Below are 17,708 nucleotides of genomic sequence, written 5' to 3'. Positions count from 1 at the left end.
GACACTACGAACAGGAACCCTACACCTGTTATTACAGTGACTATACCTTACATTAAGGGCACTTCTGAGACCATCTCACGGATCCTACAGCCCTACAACATTCGTGTAGTCCACAAACCTACAACTACGTTACGACACTTACTGACCAACGTGAAAGACAGAGACGAACCTAACGACAGGCAGGGAGCAGTTTACAAGATCAAATGCTCCGACTGCCAGGCTTCCTACATTGGTGAGACTGGCAGAAACCTTAACACGAGACTGACTGAACACAAACGAGCCACGAGAAATGGTGATGCCAACAATCACATTGCTGTACATCATCAACTGACAAACCACAACATTGACTGGACAGTGCTTAACCTACAGTACAAACTATTTTCAACGACTGACTCTGGAAAGCTGGTACACTAACCTAGAACAAACGCCTCTTAACAGATGTCAACAACTACCGGTGCCTTACAAACGACTTACCCACGACAGAAACGAAACCGACAAACGGACTTCTAAAAGACCGACTTAACAATACACGGACCAAAAACCGACCTATTTGACTAACAATAGACGGATCGAAACCCACCAATGACTGATGACAAACTTTACACGAGTCTTTCAGCCAATACCATCATGGCTATACTGACCAATCACGTTCAACGGACCAGACTTATAACATCATCGACTGACAAACACTATTCACTTGACTCTGAAGATGACTTCCGCTCAGGTTGTCGAAACGTCAGTCACCAACAACAGTTCTTTTCAGAACTACACTCACCCGGACGATCACACTATACGAACTAGTTAATTAGTTCGTTAGTTAATGAAATGTAATAATACATTCCTGTTAATATAGTTAATTTATTCTTTGCAACTTTTTACACGACTCCAAGTAAGACCATTTTTGTGATAAGATTTCGTGTTTTAAATAAAGATTGATTGATTGATTGATTGATTGATTGACAAACTCCGGTAACATAAACAACAAATGGATTAACAATGATGCAATTGCTGATTAACCATTGCAACGCCCGGATAACGACATGGTCAAAAGGCTTTAACCGGACCAGTCTTGTTTACGTATTTTGTCAGGAGGTTAATAAGAAGAAGACAAAGTGCTTATGACGCAGCCGCTTCTATAGGCAGCCTTCTTGTGGCTGAATTTATACTTCTGTGTTCTGTGCGAATGCAGGTCTGTGCTTTAAGCATAAGCTTTCGTTCGTAGCAGGGTTGAAGACAAATCGTGATTTAGTTTGTGTTAAACGATTCTGGTAGGTCAAAGCAAATGGCAATTGTGTTCCACCCATAGTGCTCTATGAAAGATTTTTCTTAAAAGAAAACCAGTAATTTTAGAAAACAATCTTTCTACCTATCTGTGCCAACATAAGGAACCCACATTCAAAGATCACCAATGAGACCAAGAAAATGGCAAAGCGCGCTCTCACGCGTGACGTTCAAGTGTCTTCTTGCAGCAGGTTAGTATTGCTTTACTAAAGGGAACAGAATATTTGCACTGCAAATGATGAATAATTCGCTAGCCCAGGCATCGATGTCTACTCTAATGACAATTCTTTTTGTTAAAAACAAATGTGGGTCGGACTCATTGTCGTTAAATAGAAAATGTAAATACAACGACCTGTTACCTCTAACACCTGCTGGAGAGAGCAGGTCATGGACTGTTGGTTTAAGATTGTTTTATCTGATTAACAGTAAAGCGATTTACCGAGAGAAGGGAAAAGAGAATTCACATGATAACTTTCTTCTGAACACAAAGGATGACAAAAACAAGCCCATAGAAGAGCTATGCGATGTAAACCAAATTTATCCAAATGCATCTAGTTTGAATGGAGGGTCGCTTGTGGAATTAAGTTAGTTTTTTCACCTTTTGACTTCAACGATCAACTAGCTTTAAAAGAAAGGTTATTTTAAATTTGCTAGCATACTCGACATAATAACTTTCTGAACTGGAAATTAATGGTGATATTTCTTATTTTATGCAGTTCTTTGTCAGGCAATAGATCAAGCTTCCCTAGACAACATGGCGTCTAGTTTGGATTTACGTTTTGACGTCGTATCAAACATAGGGGGAAGTTGCTCGGTCCGTGTGACGTTAACCAATAAAGGTCGCTCTGCTATAAGTCCAAGCGACTGGAAAATCTATTTCAACGCAATACGAGAGATGCGTCAAAATATTGATCCTTTTGGATCGTCAAACTCGAAAATGACCGTGCTTCACATAAACGGTTATCTTTACGAGCTGACGCCAACTCAGTACTTTCCAAACCTACTCCCTGATAACAAAGTTGAAGTTGACCTCAGCGCTTCGGGCGTGATCGTTGCCAAGACTGACGTCATGCCAAACTGGTATGTGGTCGTGAGTGGTTTGGAACCGAGGATCCTGGAAAGCACCAAAGGAGAGAGTTTGAATTTCGTTGGATCATTTAATTCAGCCTCCAAATGGAAGCGCTCTGCACAAGATTTGTATGATCCTTTCACTCCAGAAAAACGCTTCGAGATCAATGACATTGCAGACCTCAAAAGACCGGCACATCTTATTATACCGACTCCACTGGTTTTGAAATATCTAAGCAAGTCCCAAAGAGTGGATTTGAATGATGGAAAGTGGAGTATTTTCGTTGACAGATGTTTGGATAAGGAAGCTCAATTTCTGGCAGGTATGTGTTTTAGAAATGTGTTACACTGTCTAGGGGCAGGGCTTATAGTATCTGTAACTCATAAGATGAGTAATTTTCCGGGACTTTGTGGTAGTTGTCCGTCAAATATATTATCTGGTTGCTTGTCTTTCTGTAGAAAAACTCAAGATACGACGAAACAGAATTGGAAAACCGTCACGCAAGGTTATTGAATTGAAGATTGGTACCATTGATATAAAAGACAAGAAACGTGACAGCGATGAAGCATACAGCATGATGGTTGATCCTTCAAAAGAAGTCGTTAAGATTGTTGGTAAAACTCCGACAGGGGTGTTCTGGGGAGTCCAATCATTCCTGAGTATCGTGAGCGAGGGCAAGGCACCCTGGGTCACCGTGAAGGACGCTCCGAGGTACGAGTATCGAGGACTGAGCATCGATGTTGCTAGGAACTTCCTCCCCAAGAAGGAGGTGATGAAGATTCTGGATGGGATGGCAATGTTCAAGATGAACAAACTTCATCTTCATTTAACCGATGACGAAGGATGGAGACTGGAGATTCCTGGATTACCACAGCTTACAGAAGTAAGTCTGCAGGAACAGGAGAATGCGGACTGTTAGGTTGGCAGACAGGCAGCTGACAAACGGCCAGGCTATCAAGTAATGTAGAGAAGCAGACAGGCGGACAGTCAGACAGTCTGACAGAGAGATATTTAAAAAGGAAGCAGGCTGCAGTTAGGACAAACAGGAAGACAGACAGACAGACAGACGGCCAGATTAGCAATTAAGGTAGACAATCAGACATACGGTCTGACAGACAGATATGCAGAAAGGAGGCAGGCCGCTGGTAGGCAGACAAACAGACAGACAGGCAGACAAGCAGGCAGATAGACAGATAATCAAATAGGTAAGTAGATTGCCAGACGAGCGGATAGCCCAGACAGTAGGTAATTTAAATAGATAGATAAGATTTTAACAGAAAACCAAAACGTTTTGGAAAAGTTTGGGAAGAGCAACAAAGCTTTCGGTTTCATGATACGTAAAGGCATCTTTCGATAGCTTCCAACAAGTTTTTGAATCCTAATCCTTCAGGTTGCATCACAGAGATGCCATGATCTAAAAGAAATACGTTGTCTAGAGCCTCAACTAGGATCAGGTCCCTTCACCAACACGTCTGGCAGTGGTCACTATACTGTCAAGGATTACCAAGAACTCTTGAAGTACGCAAGAGCACGACACATTGAAATCATCCCAGAGTTTGACCTCCCTGGTCATTCACACGCCGCCATCAAAGCCATGGAGGCAAGGTACAAAAGGTACCGCGACATGGGCCAAAATGACAATGGGCTGAGGTTCTACTTGAACGACTTAGAGGACCAATCTAGTTACCAGTCAGGACAATTTTTCTTCAATAATTCTGTTAACCCATGTATTGAGACATCTTACCGCTTCGTGGAAAAGCTGGTACACGAAGTGCAAGTTATGCACAAAGGGATTCAACCACTGAAAGTCATCCATTTTGGAGGTGATGAAGTTCCACTGGGCGCATGGAGCCTGTCTCCCGCCTGCGAAAGGTTGTCCAAGAAAATCAAGTCTGGTTATCCGGACTGGAAGGCGTTTTTTATTCGGCGTGTCGCTGAAATTGTTGAAAAATACGGTGTCCATTTGGGACTGTGGGAAGATGGATTAATGGATCATACACACACGCCTATAATAAGGGAGAAACTGGGCACTGATGTGTTTTACGGTTACGCCTGGGGAAGTACAGTGAATCTTGGTTACAGACTAGCAAATGACGGATACAAGGTACTTCCATAACAGTAATCCCATAGTCAGCGTGATCTTTAGAGGAGGACGGTTCAATCGGCTTCATCTCATGCATCTAGATCTAAAACTGCTGCCTCTACAGGTTTGCATGGATTGTAAGAATTAAGAGATTAGTGGATTTGAAGTTAATAAGAAAAGCAAAGAGCTTTAAACTAGATCTGGAGAAAAAGAGTAGAGCGGTTTTCAGTTGAGTGTAGAAAGTAATCAGGCATAACTTTGGTTTTGGTCTTACTACGGATTGAGACTGGTTGCTTGGTCTAATTGCTTAGTAATTGGTTTGGTTCTGGTTTTACGACACTGGATTGAAAACCCCCCTAAATGGGCACCCATTGATGTATAATGTGAACCATTGGAAAGGTTCAATCAGCGATTTCTGTTCAGCAACACATCACCAAAAACACGAGGGAAGTGATAGACTATAAAATTAATTTTTAAAAGTTACTTCCCCTCACTTCAGGTAATAATGACTCAGGCGTCCCATCTGTATTTTGATCATCCATACGAGCCGGATCCAGAAGAAAGAGGTTTATACTGGGCCACACGATACACAGACACTCGGAAGGCATTTGGCTTCATGCCTGAGCATTTGTATGACAGCATAGAGACTAACGGGGATGGCAGGGCGATCGCTGATTACTGTACTGAAGCTGGAGACTGTGTTTCACCGCAAAAACTTGACAATATTATCGGTGAGTGGTGAAATAGTCAAAGAATTTCATCCAGCATCTGTATATTTGTGAAGGCGCGGTAGTCTCATGGTTAGAGTGCTCGATCCGAGATTGTGATGTTCGGGTACGAGCCCTGCCCGGGGACATTGCGTTGTGTTCCTGGACATGACACTTTACTCTCACAGTGCGTCTCTCCACCCAGGTGTATAAATGGGTACCGGCGAACTTAATGCTGGAATACTATGAACCCTACGATGGACTAGCATACCATCCAGGGGCGAGTAGAAATACTCCTAGTCGCTTTATGCTACTGAAACCGGGATAAGCTCCGGCCTAATGGGCCACTTAACTCGTATGCAGACCTTTTTTTCGGTATCTATAGACTCATTCAAGCTACAACTTTTGTTTAATCCAAAGGCTTAGCCGGCGCCATCTGGTCAGAAACAATAAGGACTCCCGCTCAGTTCCAGTCCATGATATTTCCAAGACTTCTTGCAGTGGCCGAGAGAGCCTGGCATGAAGACGCTTGGGAAAATGAGAGAAATAAATTGAGCAGAAACAAAATGAAGGAGGAAAGCTGGACAAAGTTTGCTAACACTCTGGGGCACAAGGATCTAGCTCGCCTGGACAAACTGGGTATAGCTTATCATATTCCTCTTCCGGGAGCCAGGTAAGTATTTGCTCTCAAATTAGTTGGTAGGTCTACATTAGTCCAGTATAATTTGGAACGCTTGCGTGACCCGGTAGCCTAATGGGCAGTGTGTCAGGGGGTGCCAGGGGTCATTTTGTTCTGTTCTAGGGCGGTGAATTAACCCTCCCTCCACCCAGGAGAGTTTGTCATTATCGGCAATCTTAAAAAAAACTATTGAGATGAGGGTTTTGAGGGGGAGAGGGGTGGATAACCTGAGAATGAAGTGAAGTACTTGTCACAAGTAGAAGATGAGGCATCTTAAAGGTTTCAGATCCATCGTTCGAAATCTATCTTAAGCTTCTCGAATCTTGCAATCCTTGATTTGAATGGGCTGAAAAATCTGAGATGTGCGAAAATCGAACTGAAATCTAATCAGAGATCGGCAAAATCTCCTGGTAGCTGAGGGATCGTTGAAAACTTCGCAAATCGTTGAGATTAAAGCACTTCAAGGCATTTCATTCCTAAGAAACTAATTATTTAATTGTAAAGGCAAGAAAGAGTGCAATTAAAGATTGTTGCTTCCTCTCTTAGTATACCACGACACAAGAAATTATATGTCACTTTTTTATTATGTCTGTCTCTTTAGAATTATCAATGGAGTTCTCGTTACAAATATAGCATTTCCCGGTCTCACTGTTGAATGTAGTATTGACGGCGGCCGAAGTTGGTTTGATCCTAACAAGGCAACCGTCATCGGTGGTAAATTACTTTTACGCACCAGGTGAGCAAACTTTAAACAGGTTTTACCTGAGCTTAAACCCTAGTGTGGGTGAGTGAGTAGTACGTTCATGTGGTACTATTTATCAGTTATGCTGTACAAGGTGGTTCTAGCTTTCAAGTCTGTGGATGAAACCCTAGTGTGTGACCATTCAAATGAAAGCTATTGAGCAGTACTTTCATGTGGTACTGTTTGTTATGCTGTACAAGGTGGTTCTAACTTTCAAGTTTGTGGATGAAACCCTAGTGTGTGACCATTCAAATGAAAACTATTAAGCAGTTTATCATGCTATACAGCTGTACAAGGTGGTTCTTACTTTCAAGTCTGTGGATGAAACCCCAGTATGTGACCATTCAAATGAAAACTATTGAGCAGTACTTTCATGTGGTCTATTATTATGTACAAGGTGGTTCTAACTTTTAAGTCTGTGGATGAAACTCTAGTGTGTGACCATTCAAATGAAAGCTATTGAGCAGTACTTTCATGTGGTACTGTTTATTATGCTGTACAAGGTGGTTCTAACTTTCAAGTCTGTGGATGAGACCCTAGTGTGTGACCATTCAAATGAAAGCTAATTAATGAACAGTACTTTCACGTGGTACAATCATGTGGTATTATGTAGTACAAGGTGGTTCTAAGTTTTTGAGTTTAAATTATGATTGCTATGGTAAATCGCAACTGGTTCGTGGAACTAAATGTTCAAAGTCGTCGATCGTTTCTGGACTTTGCTTGCCACCTTTGAATGTGGTTCCCAAGTGCTGAGATAACTTTCATTTCGTCTGATAAGTTTTTAAACTTGAAAGAAGTTCTGTCATGATAATGCTGTCAGAAATGTTTTCAGTGATTGAACAGAAAAGGACCTAGGATGGTTAACATTGGACAAAGACTGGATCCTAAATGGGACAGACGGTGTTTGAAACTTTAGGCTCCACTTTTCATGATGAACATCAGTGAACAAGCCCCTAAATAGCCATCTTATTTAATTTTTTTGTAGGTCAGCTGATGGCAAACGAACAAGCAGAATAGCAAGAACTACATTGTCTAGAAACTATTTCCAAAACGCTGTTTGAAAACCTCTCCAGACCGTATTTTGCATGTAATTAACCTCATTTATGTTTTATCAGTATTCACGCCTCAATAAAGTATTTTCTTTTTTAAGGTTTTGATTACTTTGATTTGTATCTAAAGGTTGGTAGATTTTAAACCAAGCAGACAAAGCTTGCAAAGCATAGCTGACACTTCTCTCTAACGTCTTCCCACGCCGATTTCGTAACACTATATATTGACGTTGTGGCAGGCAATTAGCTAATTGAATTTCGATCAATTTGTTTCTTTGTTTTTGGTCGAATCAAGTTCGATGTGGTTGGGGACACCATATAAGAAGATAATTCGTTTAAGGAAGCTGACTTTTGCTTTTAATTTAGCGTAAACATTTCAGGTTAAATGTATCATGTGAAAACAAATAACCATCATGGGTATGCTTATCATAGAGAGAATATCTGCATATCTATTTGGTGACAAGTGAGAACTGATATATTCAACTACTTGTACTTACTTTGTTAAAATATTTTTCGCGGTCTGGCAGGTTTGTCACTACTAGGGCAAACATTGCGAAATATGGCAATGCAATTTGACATATTTCAGTATCTCCCTAACTACGTTGAACAAATCATCCGGCTACACTTGTCTAGGTTTCAAATACTATGTGTTACAGACGCAGGCTTTTGCTAATATTTGCCAAACGTTTGTGGCAGAGAACTTTTGGTAAAAATTTATGCAGTGAAAAAACTCACTTACGTGCGTGTTCTAGTAAATCGCTGCTCTCGAAAGATGAAACGTTGTGAATCAAATCACTTTTGTTTGCAAGTGGTAAACATCGTTTGTCAACATTTAAACAGACAGATATTTGTTGTTTGAATTTTGTGAAAGGTTTAAGAGACGATTAACGTAGATGCTTGCGGCGTTTCCGCCGGATAAACTTCGGTTCCTCTTGAAGAACCAAATGCTACCTACATTGCAAGCAGAAAGGTCACCCAACATTTGATTTGGTATAAAGTGTAACGAGAGGCACTGAAATCGCGAGCCAAAATTGCGAGCTTGCCTTCGGCGCCTTCACTGAATTGTTGCTTCGCTTCCATTGATTTCTGTGTCTGCATGAAGGAATATGGAACCTAAATGATTACAAGTTGATGCTGGGTAAACTTTAAAACGACAACGTTTTTGGTGATGTTTCATCAATTGATAACTGCAGGTTTGTATATTCCGTTTAAGCAATTATGCACGACCAACCAATTTGCCAATTTGACAATTTCTTCGCTTCTCCGAGTGGATTGTAGGGAAGAAAAAATTCGTGAGTCAAATATAAGCCGTGTCTACAAAGTCAAATTTGAATAATCGTTAAATTGAGAAAATACGGCTGTTTACTCTTCATTATTATATAACCTATCAAAAATTGGGACTCCAAAACTTTTGGGAAACTACATGAAAGCTACTGCATTTTGCAAATCCAGTTTGTCACTAATATAGATAAGTCGCATGCAATCTAAATATGAGCTTATTGATGTTGCAGTTATTTCCTGGTATCTCCTTGCCCCAGTCCTGATACGCGGAATTGAGCAAAGTGATATCAACTACATGGTCTCGAATCTGAAGGTTCGATATGACGTCATTGACAATCTCCAAACATCTTTGAAGGACGAGAGAAAAACGTTTAGTGCCCAGATCACTTTAACAAACGAGGGAGAGGTCGATATTACAGCAGGGGACTGGGCACTATACCTTTGCTCTATCCGTATGATAGAGGAAGAGTACACGGCTCATAATCCCCAGGGATTTGATCTCCCTGGGGGACAGGGCATTACTGTTACTCACATCAACGGATGCTTGTTCAAGTTTGCGCCTAACAAAGACTTCCAAACGATGAAACACAACGACAGCCTCATTCTAGCGTTTAATGCCTCGTTCTGGTGCGTGTCTAAAACGGACGTCATGCCAAACTGGTATATAGCCGCTGACGGTTTGCAGGCTCGGACCATAATAAGCACTGCTGGAGAGAAGCTTAGCTTTGTGGGACCGTTTGAAACTTCCAAGAAATGGAAACGTTTTCCAAGCGACTTATACAATCCCTACACACCAAAAAAGCGCTTAGAACTTGGTTTAGTAAAGGATCTTAAAAGCGCACCGAATATTGTGATTCCTACCCCTGTGGAGGTGGAACGAGATGATACAAAAAGAAAAGCTTACTTTGGAACTGGAGACTGGATCGTTGTGGCGCCAAAAGAGCTGGATACAGAGGCAAAATATTTAGCCAGTAAGGGTCGAGTTTACGTACTCCATAAATGTTGCACAGACACCTTACCAGACTTCCTTGGTTAAACATTTAGGCCCTGTACACACTTCATCGGAGGAATTAAAAACGGAGGTTTCACTCTGAAAACACATCAAATGTTTTCCGTCCACACTACTCCGGATGAATTTAAAAACGCACGAATCAACCTGCCGGTCATTTTGGATTTATGTTTGAGGAAAACTCAGGCAGAAAAGTCACATTACTATCGTGAAGCCATCGTTTTCGAAAAGCTCCGTTTTCAAATTGTTTTCCGTCCACACGAAAATGCGAAGCCGGCGTTTTCAAATTCCTCCGGTTTGAAGAGCGCTTTCGAAAAGCTCCGTTTTCGTGACGGATTAGTGTGGACGGTAGGCCTAACCCATAGAAATAAAGCTGCGTTTTCAGATTCCTCCGGCGTAGTGTGGACACTGTGCCTTAGCTAATTATCAACTTTAGCCTGACTGTTAGCTGCAGTAGGCTGGACGTGTCGATCATCCTCGTCTATACCCTCGGTGTAGACTGTCATGTGATGCAGGCTTGCCTGAAGTGGGTAAAAGTAAATTTACCACCGTGAAAAATTCGTAAAGCCACGGCGATACCCAAATTCGCCATGGTGTTTAATAAAACTATATTACCGACATCAAGTGGGTCGATAATCAGTGTCTCACTTGCTCGTAGGACACGACTTATCACGGAGATTTTTAAGAGGCTTCTCACTTCGTTGTTTCACTTCAAAATTGACACGAACTGATCCAGAAATTATTTTTTTCCAGTTTTTTGAAAACTTTTACATTGAATTAGCAATTCCCCATTTCTTCACCCTCATCTTAACTAGAGCTCGACGAATTTTCTATTTTCTGTGGAATACATAAGTCTGATATCTTTCTTATTTGACGTAAAATACGTTATTTATTTCTCGACAGAGAAACTAGGAATAAACGAGGTAACAACTGGTGCCAGCAGACGTCTTTTTCGAATTATCTTACTGACAATTAGCAGTGTCACCATCCGAAATAAACACGCCACCAACACCGAGGTTTATAAACTGGATGTTAACACCGACAAGATGATCATTCAACTAACGGGAGTGACGGCAGTTGGAGTGTTCTGGGGTGTGCAGACATTATTAAGCATCACGCACGAAGGACAAGTCCCCAATATTATAATCCACGATGAACCGAGATTTGAATACCGCGGAATGAGCGTAGATGTCGCCCGCAACTTTGTTGACAAGAAGGAAGTTTTCAAACTACTTGAGGTCATGGCGATGTACAAGCTTAACAAGTTACATTTTCATTTAACGGATGACGAAGGATGGCGGTTGGAAATACCTGGTCTGCAGGAATTAACTGAGGTTGTTATGCCATTGGTTTCTTTTTGTTGATTTTCCAAGCCTCTCAGCCAATCAGAGCCCCAACTCCACCCCAAAAGAGAATTTTTGAGAACCCCTATACGAAAACCTGGAATCTTTACTGGGCGTGGCTAAATTATTTCTATACAGCTGATTAGAATGAAATATTTTACAAATAATTTTGCACATCTCAAATGTATCAGTCACAGCCTTGCCAAAATGTGCATTTTTTTTCCATAAACATATTTAAGAAAATTGAGCAATTTGAGTGACTACTTAATTTCCAAGTTGATGATCTAAGTCTCCATTCTCCTTACAGAGTCGATGCATTTTCAAGGAAATAAGGATCAGAATAAAGAAATTTATCAAGCAGGAAATGAACCACCAAATTCCCAGAAATAACAAAGAAACGAATTGTATGTTAATAGGTAAAAACAATCAGGGTTGGGACGAAACCATTGACAAACTCTGCGCACTTGCTGTCCAACAAACCTACAACGTTTTGTTTTCTGAACTTATTCTCCATTCACACCAACGAAACTATTTTAACCAAATCAGATCAGATTTTCCTAATTTATCGATTGCCCATTTCAGTCACTGATTTTGCGAAGACAAATTTCGAACCACCGTGTTAACATATCTTAATCAAACAGATTTTACCTTGCTAAGTTGTAGGGTGTGTACGGTATGAAAAACTTATTTTTTGAACCCTTTCTAGTTAAACCACTTTTAAAAATTTTTAACATGCTGCTGGTGTGAACGGGATATAAGATTAATGTCAAAAATTAATCCCATTTTCACAGATTGGCGGCAAGCGATGCCACGATCCTCGTGAAAGAGTTTGTATTGCGTCGCAACTCGGTTCTGGTCCATTCACTGGGAATTCAGGATCTGGCTTCTATACTACGAACGATTATCGCGAGATCTTACAGTACGCTCAAGAAAGGCACATCCAAGTTATCCCAGAGTTTGACATGCCTGGCCACGCCCATGCCGCCATAAAAGCCATGGACGCAAAGTTTGAAAATTTGTCGTCCAAAGGCTACCTAAAAGAGGCTGAAATGTACCACCTTTCGGATAAGAACGACGAATCAAAGTATCTAAGTGCTCAAAACTTCAAAGACAACTCCATCAATCCATGCCTAGAGTCCACTTATAACTTCATTGAAAAGGTCGTCACCAGTGTCCAGAATCTACACAGTGGTATCCAGCCTCTTGTGATCTTTCACTTCGGTGGAGATGAAGTTCCACTTGGGGCCTGGACCGGGTCACCCGAGTGCAAAGGATTGGCAAAGAAACTGGGACTCGATTTTACCGGTAAACATATTGTCAAAGAGCTCACGGAATATTTTGTTGGTCGTGTTTCTAATATCACGAATCAGCACGGGCTTGATCTTGCTGCTTGGGAGGACGGACTCATGGGAATTGAAGAGGAACCTTACTTACGCAACAAACTCTTCAACAAAAATATTTATTCCAACGCTTGGGATAATGTGTGGGAGCTTGGAGAGGCAAACAGGGGGTATAAGCTGGCAAATGCTGGCTACAAGGTAAGCTGAAAATGCATTTTTATCATCAAGTAAAAATATCTAATTTGAAATCTACTTAGCGCAGTCAATCAAGCAAAATTGGAGGACACACGAGCGTCCACCGTGTGCTTGGAAGATGTAGACTTATCGCTTAACTGAGAGAACATTACATTAAGAGTAAACGTTTTACATTAGGTTGTTTCAACAGTCACCTTTTAATTTGACTCTTCGCCATTATCACGATGAGATGGCCATTTCAGGACTTTTGTTGCCTGTCTTACATTTTTCGCTGTTTTATTTTATGTGATTTTGTCCTTGTTTTGTTGTACATAAAGCAGACAATACGAAAACAATTCATGACTGACCTCTGTCACTGTTCCATAGTAATCATTAGAAGCAACGAAACGCCGGCAGGTCAATAAACAGCTTATTTCTTGGAAGATATCAAAATATCATCTTGTCACATAGTAGGCAAAAAATCATATACTTTTCGAAGTTAATGACCTTTAAAAATATATGAAACGCACACGAGAAGAAACTATTTTTTCCGACGATATTATTTTCTTATTACGACATAGGCAATGACTAACTTATTTTACGGTGATAACAGGTTGTGATGACCCAAGCGACTCACTTATTTTTTGATCACCCATACGAGCCTGACCCGGAGGAGCGCGGTTATTACTGGGCAACAAGATTCACCAACACCGAAAAAACTTTTGGTTTCATGCCTGACAATCTTTATGCTAACGCTGATGTTAAGAGAAATGGAGAGCCGATCACGAACTTGTGTGAGAATATGTACAAGAATAAATGTGTATCCTTGAAAAAGCCCGAAAATATCGCAGGTAATGGCCCAGTTTACAGTTGTATGCTCAGTGGGCAGGCCTTTACACAAAGCGAGGCTAGAGTTGAAACTAGCCTTGTAATTTTTCAAACGTAAATTATTATGTTATCATGTTAACTAGTTTCTAGTCCTTATCATCACAAAGTCGACCAAACCTTGCTTCCATGTAGAGGCGAGGTTACATTTCAAAGAACGGTAGAATAGCCGTAAACGAGACTTTTGTTAAACAGTTACTTGCCACGAAGGAGTGGTGTAAGTTTTACTAGTTTTAATTTTTGTAGGAGCTTGAATTACTTAAATGCAAAGTAGGAATTCTGTCATTTACTTTAACAAATACAATAACAGAAAGAGAGTTTATTGCATAATTTTATTCCTATTGTCTGATTCTGTACCATTTGAATCCCCAAAGACTACCAGTCTTACATGGAACTCTTGTTTCAGGCATGTCGGGAGCATTTTGGAGCGAGACTGTGAGAACTCCTGAACAGCTACACTCGCTCATTTACCCCCGCCTGCTTGCTCTGGCCGAGAGGGCATGGCACAAGGCTGAGTGGGAGAAAGTCACTGACAAAACCGCGAGAGACAGGGCTCAAGTCGAGGACTGGGAACGATTCTCCAATACACTGGGATACAAAGAGCTTGCACGTTTAGACAAGCAAAATATTAAGTACCATCTACCACCTCCAGGGGCAATGTAAGTTAAATAAGGTCTTCTAATAAGAGTCATACCCAGGGTCTTCTGGTCGAGAGCAAACGTATAGCTAAATATTAACATATTTTCAATGCTATTGTATGACCAAGAACACCCGTAAAATAGAGACAGTACATGTACATATAGCGATTTTAAACTCTTTTGCCTCAGTAAATATAACCTCAGTGCTTGCAATTGAATCGAGAACGTGAAAACAATGTTAGAATTTTAACTTTGTATGCTTCCGCTGTACAGAGTTACGGACGGCAGGCTCAAGGTCAGTGCCATCATTCCAGGACTTAGAGTCCAATACACCACGGACAATGGACACACCTGGCGTGATGTCAGCGACGAAACCCTTGTGTCACAGAGCATAAAGATTGGCACGAGGTTGGTAACGTCGATTCAATGACGTCAGAGATTTTCCTCGGTGTACTTATGCAGAAACCTCGTTACGTTTATTCTCCACAGGTCAGCGGATCGCCGTCGTATGAGCAGACTCGTAGAGATCAAATTTCAAGAGAAAATCACAAGATCCAGCCGCGCGAGCCTGGTTCTGAACGTGGAATTCTGTCTCCTGTTCCTTACGTCACTGATACTTTCATGGCTTTAAATTGATTATAGAGAGTGCGAACATTTCAACGTCAATCAGTTACGGGAATTTTTATGTGAAATTTGTATTTACCGTATGCTTTTTACTTCAATAGATGATTAAATTGATGAAACAATGTCTCTTTTGAACCTTTTCTTGTTTCCACTGGTTCATTACTTTAAAGCTAATGGCATGCTTCGTTCCGAGAGAAAATGGTGGAGTCACAGCCCACTTATATTCTCACAATTTGGGCGACAATCGCTTTGTGACACTGGTTCTGTGAACCTTTTCGCTCCTTCTCTTTTTTTTCAAAGAAATTTTACGAAACTCATTTCTAAGTCAGTTTTGATATTGGATTCTCACACGAACGATGTTTCTTTTCGCGCCATTATATCACTCCATAAATGGCGGGAAAACTCCTGCGCTCGTCTTAGTCAAATGCAGCCCGTGTCCCCATAACCCTTTTCGCGTCTCTTAACCTGCGGGGCCTTGCATTGGAACAAGAGACTTTCCTGTGCCAAGGCCTCGTCGGCAAAGAAACCCAAAAAGGGCTATGGGGATGAAATGTGTCAATTCAAGTTGGAAATCCGTTTCCAGTCCTTCTCAGATAATCACCTGCGAGTTCACAGCCACTAATACCTCTTATTTCTCTGGCATCGTCGCGACAATATGAAAACTATTAGTTTGAGTTTTCTTTGATTTGAAAATGATTATTTACGTTAAATATCTTTCGACCGCGCGTCCGCGCTCTTGCTTCGAAATGCTGTCAATTATCCTTGGTGATCTTTAGCAAACATCTCTTATATTTGCTTTTTTTGAACAAAATGATGGTATGATTCGACAAACATAATGAAGACAATGAAGACATCAAAATTCTGTAGTAACATCAAACTTGCTAATGATTAATTACTGCATTCGGTGTTGAGCTCTGATTGGCTGTGTTAGAAAACGGTGTTCATATAACTCAACGCACGCTCTGATTGATTGTGTGGTTGGTTTGCACAAGGTTACGTAACAGTGGGTATGATGGATCGCGGATTGCTTTTTGTTGGGTTTGTTTTATAAAACAAATGGGGAACAGCCGCTTCTCTCTATCTACATAGTTTAATTAAGTTTAAAAGGGAATTCGAAATTTCAAATTCCAGCATGGACTATATCAAAGAAAAAGTTTAATAATGACTCTGTCCTGGCCTCTCAAAAACGAAAACACGTTAGCACTAATCATTTCCTTTATAAATCATGGCTCTATTAAATATAAATAGTTTTTACACACAGACTAAAGTAATTAGCTGGCACCTTTAACATCTTAGGTGAGCTCAACTCGCACCTTTTTCCCTTTGAGAAATGAGAAGAAATTTCAATTGACATAAAGCTTAAACGGCTTTCTAAGCTCTTTTGATTGGCCAACGAATGTTTTTTTTATACATTAATTTGGTCTATTCTTAAAGAAAAACAATGGCAAGATTAAAGTTCTGAACGCTTCTTGGCTCAAGTGCCTTGCTTATCAAAGGACCTTTTTACTGAGATCAACGCCTAATTTCTCCTAACCATACCAATATATTTTCAAGCACACAGGTGATGAGTATAAAGAAGATCATCAACTAGGAATTTGTTTTGCTAATTGTACCGCAAAATTGCAAGAACTTACATTAAAGGATAAACTGCAATTAACGAGGAAAATTGAGATTTTGAGGTTGGGAAAACAAAAAAGAGAGTGTTAGAATGGAATAGTAATCTGAAGCAACAAAAATGTTCTAGAAACAACTCTGTGGTCTGGACGAGTGGTTATAACACTAAACCGACTGAGGTTTACTTAAGACATTTTTATTTAAGGAATCATTTCAGTTATCTTAGCATATCTATATCTTTATTTGCAATTATCTTTTACCCATTTAATGTAAATATTTTTTATGATTTTGATAGGAAGATTTGTAAAATTTTAGTTATTAATTATTGTTGTGATGCGCTTTTGAATATTTTATAGAAAAGGCGCAATACAAATAATAAATGTTATTGTTATTGTTATTGTTACAGAAAGTATTGAACACCCATTTAAAGGCAAAGTGAATGGACCTTTTCGGGGATACGGCGGCCATTTTGAATTCTATCTATTATGGGATGCTTAGGGGGCATATTTGTATTTGCCCCCTAAGCATCCCACAATAGCTATTTGGAACAAAAGAATTCAAAATGGCCGCCGTATCACCGAAAAGGTCCATTGACTCGCCTTCCCGACACCATCACTGAAACAAAATATGTTGGCGCTATATTCAGAACTTCATATGATAAGATTTTATAAGTAGACTACGAGTAGTCCCTCTTTCGCTTAGTCCGTCGTGCGTGACGCGAAAGAAAACCGCGAGAAAAAAATGTCCGCGTGAAATCCTGGGGGCGAGGAGCGCGCGAAAGGAGGGACTACCGCCTAAGCCCAAGAGTTTGCCCTTTCACGGCCGAGTGATTTTTCGGTGTAGGATTTCTCATCTTGACGTCCTCTTATTATCGCCTGTTGTCAGTAACCCCGGGAGATATCTTGAATAAAACTGCTTTACTCTACTCTTCAAGTAGCCAGGCAAAAACTTATGCCGTGAGAAGTATATCTTCGTTCAGTGTTCGTTCAGTGAAACTGCCAAAGAAGTTTTAAAAAGACGGCGAATGAGGCATCTTGTAACGATTTTCGCTGCGTCTGTAAGTGTAAACCTAAACGTTATTGCGAAAATTTCAGATGCAGAGTTTTAACCGAGAATTTATTTTGTATTTGACATAGGAGATCTTCCAACTGCGGTGAAATGTTTGCCGATAGCAGCGGAAAATTTCAGGT

The 17,708-nt window shown here is 40.5% G+C and overlaps 2 protein-coding genes across 3 annotated transcripts; both read left to right on the top strand.

The window, feature by feature from the left end:
- The first annotated feature begins 1,061 nt into the window (after positions 1 to 1,061).
- LOC149105708 (uncharacterized) lies at positions 1,062 to 7,710 on the top strand. The gene is made up of 8 exons (XM_089271094.1): positions 1,062 to 1,472; positions 1,998 to 2,672; positions 2,809 to 3,233; positions 3,741 to 4,454; positions 4,933 to 5,164; positions 5,561 to 5,813; positions 6,421 to 6,555; positions 7,547 to 7,710. The coding sequence occupies exons 1-8, from the start codon at positions 1,409 to 1,411 to the stop codon at positions 7,620 to 7,622; spliced, it is 2,574 nt and encodes an 857-aa protein (XP_089127220.1). The 5' UTR covers positions 1,062 to 1,408; the 3' UTR covers positions 7,623 to 7,710.
- Positions 7,711 to 8,481: 771 nt separating this feature from the next.
- LOC110048503 (uncharacterized) lies at positions 8,482 to 15,028 on the top strand. 2 transcript variants are annotated; one of them, XM_089271091.1, is made up of 8 exons: positions 8,482 to 8,803; positions 9,122 to 9,862; positions 10,804 to 11,234; positions 12,035 to 12,781; positions 13,371 to 13,608; positions 14,049 to 14,301; positions 14,554 to 14,688; positions 14,770 to 15,028. In XM_089271091.1, exons 1-8 carry the CDS (start codon positions 8,779 to 8,781, stop codon positions 14,909 to 14,911), a joined length of 2,712 nt encoding a protein of 903 aa, XP_089127217.1. In that variant the 5' UTR covers positions 8,482 to 8,778; the 3' UTR covers positions 14,912 to 15,028. The 2 variants fall into 2 exon arrangements, with proteins under 2 accessions (XP_089127217.1, XP_020609951.2); XM_020754292.2 differs by lacking the exon at positions 8,482 to 8,803 and having other exon boundaries at positions 9,073 to 9,862.
- The last annotated feature ends 2,680 nt before the right edge of the window (positions 15,029 to 17,708 follow it).

The sequence above is a fragment of the Orbicella faveolata genome, unplaced genomic scaffold (genome assembly GCF_042242905.1).
Source record: "Orbicella faveolata isolate gen_17 unplaced genomic scaffold, um_ofav_v1 contig_34, whole genome shotgun sequence".
NCBI lineage: Eukaryota > Metazoa > Cnidaria > Anthozoa > Scleractinia > Merulinidae > Orbicella > Orbicella faveolata.
This window is presented reverse-complemented; position numbering and strand designations above follow the sequence as displayed.